An 8,260-nucleotide genomic window follows, 5' to 3' on the forward strand; every position below is an offset into this window, starting at 1 on the left:
TGAGCTTTTATGGCTTTGTAGTGTTTCTAAAAAGGTGCAGTTACCCTCCTGGCTCAGTGCTGGACTCCTGTTCCCTGCCAACTTCCTGATGAACTATGACATAATGATTTATAGGGGTTGTAAATAGTCAATTAACTGATTATTAACCCTTTATTTTCAATATATATAAATGTTTCAGAAATGGTACCTTAAAGCTAGAATCTGCAGTTGAAAAAGGTGGTTATCCCGCCTCTGTTTAGGTAAAAAGCTGAGAGATGGGCCTGGAGAATGTAACCACTCTCAAATTCATAGACAGAGCTTTGGTTGCAAGAACAGCCCATATCAAAATTATAGTTTTAACCATGTTTTCAAGCTATTCAGTGTTTGTTTACATTTATGAGGTTTACAAACCTTAGATTAAAAAAAAATTGTGTTCTGATGGAGTATGACAGTTGAACTAAGCTCACAAGGCATTTATAAGTTATAAATTAATGATATTATACCCATTGATTCTTGAAGAATATAAGTCCAAGTATGGATGTAGCAACTAAGGATTCTAGCTAATGGCAAGTGTTACCTGAAATAGTTTAAGTTAACCAGGTTAGATTGATAACTTTGACCATTATTCTACCATCTCTCTGCCATCGTTGATTTGACCTTTACAAAGAGAACTTATATGACTCATTTGGGGTTCTCAGTAGGTCCTGTTTAATAAGTTACTCTGTGTTCTGTGAAACTTCAAAGATCACAGTGAAGGAACAGCATGTTCACGCTGAACACTGAGAAATCACTAATTGAGTACAAAGCCTTGATGATACATTGTTTGAGCTTCTGAAAGGTGGGTCCAAGGACGTCTACTGTACTGTGTGCCTGAGCTTCCCTGAATACAGAGCTGGAATGTTGCATCAGTCTTGGGTTTCACTTTGGCTGCCAGGTTTCCTTAGCCTGGTTGCCATCTCTGTTCAGCTATTGCATTCCACTCCTTGTCACTCCTATCATTTGCCAAAGATACTGGCCTATGTCTTGGCAAATGACAGGAGTGGCAAGGAGTGGAATGTTAGCTAAAAATACTGGTAACCAAACTAAGGTTCACTGTTGACCTATAACATAGAGGTTGGGAAGGATGCTCTGAGGGCACACTGATTTCTCACATAGCTGTGGCCCTCGTGTCTCTTCATATTTCATGTTTATCAGTTGTGACCTATCTGGACAATTTGAATCATTATTTTTTCTATGTCAGAAGGGCTGGCACATGGCTTGTACCCAGTTGATTTGGCATTTTTGTTTCCCACCATTTTTTAATTTTTGGGGAGTTTAATTAGACACTATCAACTTGATGCCACGGAAATGTCAAATGTAAGCAAATGTACCGAATCAGGATATTTAGAATTGTATTACATATAGTGAAATGCACACAATAAGAAACTGTAAAATACATAAAGGCTAAAACACATCCTCCAAAAACATAAACACAACACAAGTAGCACATTGACATTCCAATTATAAACATTCCTACTAGAAATAATGGTCCCTTGATGGATGTACAGTGTGCATGAATGTAATGTTTACCTTGTTGATGGAGAATTGGTCTCTGTCCTGGAGAGGGAGTGGATTTCAGATGTGAAAATGTCCAACCATATCTTAGTGCTCTCCTAGTTAGAGGTTCTGCATTAATTTCTTATACTTTATTATTCTTTCTTTCTCTTCCTGTTCTCTTTTCACATTCACTCAGTTTCTCAGTCCTCCTTATGTTGACACTCAGGTGTTCCGTCACAGGTGCAGTCTCTCTCTCGCTCTCTCTTGCTCTCGCTCTTTCTCTCTTGCGCATGCACAAACACACCAGTGGAGGCTGGTGGGAGCAGCTATAGGAGGACGGGCTCATTGTAATGGCTGGAATGGAATCATTAGAACGGAGTCAAACGTGGTTTCCATTTGTTTGATGTGCTTGATACCGTTCCATTTATTCCATTACAGCCATTACAATGGGCCCGTCCTCCTATAGCTCCTCCAACCAGCCTCCTCTGACACACACACACACACACACACACACACACACACACACACACACACACACACACACACACACACACACACAAAGACAGCCAAATACAAGCAAGTAAATGTAACAACCATGAGATTGAAGGGGACTTATTGTCAGAATGCCCAACCCCTTTCAAGAGTACTGTTAAGTTACTGTCCCACTGGGCACACACTGGTTGAATCAATGCTGTTTCCACGTCATTTCGATGTAATGTGGAATAGATGTTGAATTGACGTCTGTGCTCAGCGGGGTCTTACAGTGAACTTGAGAGGTGTGCAGCTTTCCAGTTGGTTAATGAATGCACTATTACAACCCCTCTCTCACCGCAAAACTGGATCTGCTTCCAAGTGGAATGGAGTGGAAACAACTCGTTTTAATTGGCCTAAGCCATGTTTTCTCATGGCTATAGCCATATCATTGGAATAATATGCTGAAACAAAACACTGACAAGTGACGTGGTAATAATTTGTCTTCACTAATGTGATTGGATCATTGATATCCTTATGTTTGCAACAATGTTTTTCCAGTTTCCATCCCTGTGTCGCTCCTCTTTTCAGTTCGCTGCAGCTAGCGACTGGAACGAGCTGCAAAAAACACTCAAACTGGACCATTTTATCTCCATCTCTTCATTCAAAGACTCAATTAGGGACACTGTTACTGACAGTTGAAAAAACCTCAACAAAAATAAATGTTCATTCAACTTTTGAATTAATAGCCTGTCCACAGAGGAGAAATACAATGTGTCAACATTGCTCAAAGTCAGAGGGGAAATCACAGACAATTAATTAATTCCCAGGCCTGCTTTGCAAGTTTGAATAACATTCAACATGACTTGGGAAATATTTGCTTACAGTAAACTATAACCATATCTAGGCCACTTGGTGATGTAGATCATGTTTGGGTAGATTCATCAATGCTGGTAGGCTATTAAATAATACATTTATTGTTTCATTCCAAAGTCCTGCATTGAGCCCATGATTGAGCCCTGATTAATGTCAGCTCAAGACAGAAATTAAACCTGAGGGTACAACGCCCTCTGTTGGTAGACGTCATCCAATCCGGAACTAAAATATGTACCTATTAGAATCAGTCCTAAGTATGGTACAATTCCATTGGTTTATGAAAGTTCGCTTTTCTACCATCACGTTTTTCTATTGGTCCTTCGACTGGTAACGTGTCGTTTTGGGTGTAAATAGTGGAATAGCGGATTAACTTGAAGAAGTCGCAGAAATATAACTGCAATGTGCCAAGAATAATAAAAATCCAACAATTCCATGAACAGTTGAAGAGGCGATGGAGGTACATGTATGTTTTTCTTCAGAACAATGGTTTGAAGACTGTTCAGCTTGGCCTGCATGGTCTCTAGTTACTTCTGCTGAACTGTCGACCAGTAAATATTTTGATGAATTGCTCTCCATTATCTTGTTCTCGCAGATTAATTCGTGCACGGTAGTGTCAGTAATTTACACGAACCCGCTACTATATATATATCTATCCATATATTGATAACAAGCTAACGCATCTAGTTAGCTGTCAATGCTCACAGATTGTCAAAAGCACTCCTTTCCATCCATATGCGGTTGTTTATATCTAGACTTTCACTTTGACCTTCCCTATGCTGCCACTGTTCACGTGAAAATGTAGGAGCTACAATTCCCCTTTCTTAAATGCAGCTGTTCAAGTAACGTTATTAGGCTAACATTTAACCTCATCTTTTCAACAGAATCTTCAAAATCTTCCTATTGACATACAGACTAGTAAGCTTTTAGGTAAGATTGGATATAGTAATGAATGGGACATTTTTCTACGAGTCTTTGGATTTCTGTAGCGGTACATTAACCAGCTATCCCCTGTAGACTGGCTGGTGGACCGACGACACTGCAGTCTGAAATGGCAGAGTGCTGTAATGAGCATCCGGGAGAAGATCAACGCTGCGATGCAGGACATGCCAGAGAACGAGGAGATCAAGGAGCTTCTCTCAGGGTCCTGTAAGTCCCTCACTCTCCTGACTGCTCCACAGTGACTATTCAGATAAACGCAGATGTCTGGTACTTGCCATTGACATACCAAAATATAATAGTGCTGTCCTTTGTTATTGCAGACATCCACTACTTCCACTGCTTGAGGATAGTGGACATCCTGAGGGGGACTGAGGCCTCTTCCAAAAACATATTTGGCAGATACTCCTCTCAGAGGATGAAGGTGAAGTGACATACAATATCTGACAATTGTTTTTGTCATCGTTTATCCCCCAAGTAGCCATCTACAAACCAGTGTTCTCTGTTTTGTTGCTGCAGGACTGGCAAGAAATAGTGTCCCTCTATGAGGCAGACAATGTTTACTTGGGTAAGTATGAGATGAAATAGTGGGCTCATCTATGAGGCAGACAATATTAACTTGGGTAAGTGTGTGATGAAATAGTGGCCCTCTATCCTGGTCGTGGGGATCCACAGGGTGTGCAGGCTTTTCAGCTATTCAAGGGTTGAATGATTTGTAGTTTAGTGGAATTTAGTTTTTTTTTCTCGTAAAACTGGGTTGGAATAAAGCCTCAGTACCCTGTGGGTCCATGCTCAAGACCAGGATGGAGGAACACTGATGGATGTATGAACTAAGATTTGAATATAGACTGAGTGTGACTGAGTATTGACTCTTCCCCGTTGTGTGACGCAGCGGAGGTGGCCAGCTTGTTGAGCCGCACTGTGAGCTATGAGGGTCCGGCCCTGAGGAAGCAGGTAGCCAAGGCCCAGCAGCTTCAGCAGGAGTTGAGCCGGAGAGAGACTGAGTGCCAAAGCTCTGCCGCGGACCTGAGGGAGCGCTTCTACGCAGGCTGCAAGCAGTACGGCATCATGGTGAGGACACACAGAGTGAAACGCTGTGGTATGCATGTGGTGAAAACAGAGGGACAGCATATGCATATGTATTACGCTGATGAATAGGGTACAGCGTGATATTCTGTATTTAAAATGGTACACTTTCCCTGTGCCTGGCTGACACAATTTATTTCTCTCCCAGGGGGAAAATGTGGCTCGGGAGCTACAGGCTCTGGTGAAGGATCTACCAACGACTCTTGTGGAAGTGGGGAGGGATACAGCCAAGCTAGAGGAGCAAATCCAACTTTACACAGCCTTCACAAACTTTCTCTGTGACTGGTGAGTGTGAAATCCCTTCCAGGTTCTGTGGAAAACACTGGGCCTTGCTGGGCATGTCTTTTTGAATGGCATCAGTTGTTGAGTAAGAGTGTGTCGTCCTGCCACAGGGATGAGCCAGTGCTGCCCATGCTGACTTTCGCCCAAAAGAGAGGTAACCCCACGTTCTATGAATGGCGAACTGGAAAAGCACCAGCGGTCATCGAGAGGCCTGTAATGGAGGAGGCGCCCCCTGATACGGTCACAGAGGAAACGGTTTGTTGATCTTACACACACTCTATCCTTATAAATTGGTCTAAAAGATGACAGTGTCCGGGCTGCATCTTGAAACTAGTGTAAAATACTTTTTAGGGCATTTGAAAATATCCTCTTAACTTTAAATTCACACACAATTCATTGTTATAGTAAGACGTCATGCTGACTGTGTCTGTATCTCTTTGTCCATTCAGATTGACTGGGGTGACCTGGGGTGTGGGACAGGGGCAGAAGGGACACAAGATGTGATCACGGTGGAGGATGGAGGAGTGGACTGGGGCATCAGCCTGGAGCCTGGCTCTGAGGTAAGAGTTAAGAGAACATACATTTTGTTCTTCATACATTTCTGTATGAACATTTTAGTGTTTGGTATGAATCTTACTTTCTATTTTCTTACTTACTTTCTAATCCTCTTTGTGGCTTGAGGCATATAATGCCTTTTATCTCTCCATGTGTTTTTTCCCCCCATAGGGCACAGAGGCAGGTGTCATTGATTGGGGAGAGAGTGAAACCCCTATAGAAATTGAGATCTTAGATATGGGCACAGACTGTGAGTATTCTTACCTTTTTATAACTGTAGCTGTAGACCAAAAAAAAGTTTCATAAATTCTACTGCGCAATATATCTTCCGCATGGTAGCAGCACATTAAGAATGTGAAATGTGACCGTAAACTATGGCCGTGTGACCAGGTCCTGAGGGTGTGGCCCGGGGGGAGGATGCTCTGTCAATATTGGAGACCCCACAGACCCGCAGCCAGTACATCGACGAGCTGATGGAGGTAGGTAACCATCCGGCTCTAATGCACAACCCTCTGGTGTTGTATGACAACTCTATTGAAAGATTTTGACAAGCCAGTCTCACTGTAATTGTGCATTTATCAGATTATGCTTTGAAATGCGTGCTATTGAAGTGCGTAGTATTACCTTTTTCTGTCTTAAGATTGCAATGTACATGGCGAGTTGGTCTTAGCGCACCATTGTTTACTGACTGGAGATGAGAGCGCAGACTGAGCCAGTGTGGTTGTGTGTTGGGCAGTTGGAGGTATTCCTGACCCAGCGGCAGAGTGAGATGGGAGAGGAGGGCAATGTGGTGGCCATGTGTCAGTTCCAGCTGGCCCCCTCCATCATCCAGGGGCAGACCTGCCAGCGCATCCAGGAGATGCTGGCTGAGGTGCGCCACCTGCTGGAACGGCTGACCAACCTACGGATGCAGCACCTCTTCATGATCCAGGCCTCGCCACGGTGAGTCTTCGCCACAACACTACAACTGTCAGCTTCATCAGTAGCATACCACCATGATTTACCAGCAGCATACCACTGCTGGCTTGCTTCTGAAGCTAAGCAGGGTTGGTCCTGGTCAGTTCTTGGATGGGAGTCCAGATTCTGCTGGAAGTGGTGTTGGAGGGCCAGTAGGAGGCACTCTTTCCTCTGGTCTAAAAAAATATCCCAATGCCCCGAGGGCAGTGATTGGCCTGTGTAGGGTGCCGTCTTTCGGATGGGACGTTAAACGGGTGTCCTGACTCTCTGAGGTCATTAAAGATCCCATGGCACTTATCGTAAGAGTAGGGGTGTTAACCCCGGTGTTAACCCCGGTGTCCTGGCTAAATTCCCAATCTGGCCTTCAAACCATCACGGTCACCTAATAATCCCCAGTTTACAATTGGCTCATTCACCCCCCTCCTCTCCACTGTAACTATTCCCCAGGTCGCTGCTGCAAATTAGAATGTGTTCTCAGTCAACTTACCTGGTAAAATAACGGATAAATAAAAAAGTAATCTCTATCATCTTCTCAGACCTTTACAACAACCAGTATTGCCATTAGCTGGTTCCTTGTAAAGGGTATTCAGGGGAACTCCCCATGCTGTGTGTCCCAGGTACGTGGAGCGTGTCTCGGAGGTCCTGAGGCAGAAGCTGAAGCAGGCAGACATCCTCGTGCTGAAGCGGGCCACACTGGCCGAGAAGAGACAGGAAGCTCTGGAAGAGCAGGCCACCCTGGAGCCCCGCATCGACCTCCTGGCTCAGCGCACCCACCAACTCCACAAACTGGTACTGTCCATCTGTCTCTCTCTCGTATGTCTCTGTCTGGTAGATTACAATGACGACGGGCAAGTGTGGGACCCACCTGACCTGTGACTTGTGTTGTGTTTTACAGATCGAAGCGGACATTTCAAAACGCTACAACAACCGGCCTGTCAACCTAATGGGAGTCAATGTGTAGCTGTTGTAGTTCACCCAGATTTGTGTAATCGCCATAGCTCCCTAGAAAAAAAATAATGTTTGATTTGATGTAAAGGTGTGTTGTTATGAATACTTTTTTCATGATCTGCTGTAAACAACTCTTCAAATAATATACTGACATTGTTGTACCTGTTTTTAAACCGCTCCTAATGTTGCTAGGCAAGATAGATAGTAGATGTGAAACAGAAATAAGAACACTCGGGAGTGAGTATACACATTCTGCACTTGAATGAGACGCACAATGTCAACTCCCCCTACCGTTACACAATTCTTGATCTAAACCTCAGCTTTCTCCTTGAGCTCTTTGTTACTGCAGCCTAAGATTCTAACATGTTGTGATCTCCTTTTCACCCCTGGGCAGCTAGCTGCATAATCACACTCCCAAAACTCATGGCGATCGCAAGATTGAGAGGCTAATGGCCAGTATCATTGAATCTCAACAGATGGATAAAAGGGAGGGAGAGGAGGGTAGATGTCCTTAGAGGGGTTTCTTTTGATATCACACAGACAAAGAACACCACTTATGGATAACGCTGAGGCGGAGTCAGTATTGTTGAAATGATCTGCACCAATATCGATGCATGTTATTGTCATGCAAATA

The 8,260-nt window shown here is 43.7% G+C and overlaps 2 protein-coding genes across 2 annotated transcripts in view; one reads left to right on the forward strand and one right to left on the reverse strand.

Moving 5' to 3' along the window:
* The window catches only part of prr15lb (proline rich 15 like b), a 12,355-nt gene extending 10,325 nt beyond the window's left edge, over nucleotides 1-2,030 (reverse strand). The window contains exon 1 of the mRNA XM_021564984.3: nucleotides 1,549-2,030. The gene's annotated coding sequence lies outside the window, so the exon portion shown is untranslated. The remainder of the gene's footprint in view (nucleotides 1-1,548) is intronic.
* A 1,073-nt stretch (nucleotides 2,031-3,103) lies between these two features.
* cdk5rap3 (CDK5 regulatory subunit associated protein 3) lies at nucleotides 3,104-7,769 on the forward strand. Its single transcript, XM_021564985.3, has 14 exons — nucleotides 3,104-3,319; nucleotides 3,744-3,789; nucleotides 3,877-4,008; nucleotides 4,122-4,222; nucleotides 4,318-4,366; nucleotides 4,691-4,869; nucleotides 5,033-5,169; nucleotides 5,277-5,421; nucleotides 5,616-5,726; nucleotides 5,893-5,971; nucleotides 6,112-6,200; nucleotides 6,458-6,663; nucleotides 7,296-7,467; nucleotides 7,574-7,769. The coding sequence occupies exons 1-14, from the start codon at nucleotides 3,314-3,316 to the stop codon at nucleotides 7,637-7,639; spliced, it is 1,518 nt and encodes a 505-aa protein (XP_021420660.1). The 5' UTR covers nucleotides 3,104-3,313; the 3' UTR covers nucleotides 7,640-7,769.
* Nucleotides 7,770-8,260: the final 491 nt, after the last annotated feature.

This window comes from Oncorhynchus mykiss, chromosome 16 (genome assembly GCF_057628025.1).
Source record: "Oncorhynchus mykiss isolate SJ-2025 chromosome 16, ASM5762802v1, whole genome shotgun sequence".
Taxonomy (NCBI): Eukaryota; Metazoa; Chordata; class Actinopteri; order Salmoniformes; family Salmonidae; genus Oncorhynchus; species Oncorhynchus mykiss.

Coding starts and splice junctions, on each gene's coding strand:
- cdk5rap3 (XM_021564985.3), top strand. Junction 3,790..3,876: donor ACAGACTAGTAAGCTTTTAG/GTAAGATTGGAT, acceptor TATCCCCTGTAG/ACTGGCTGGTGGACCGACGA. Junction 5,170..5,276: donor ACAAACTTTCTCTGTGACTG/GTGAGTGTGAAA, acceptor GTCCTGCCACAG/GGATGAGCCAGTGCTGCCCA.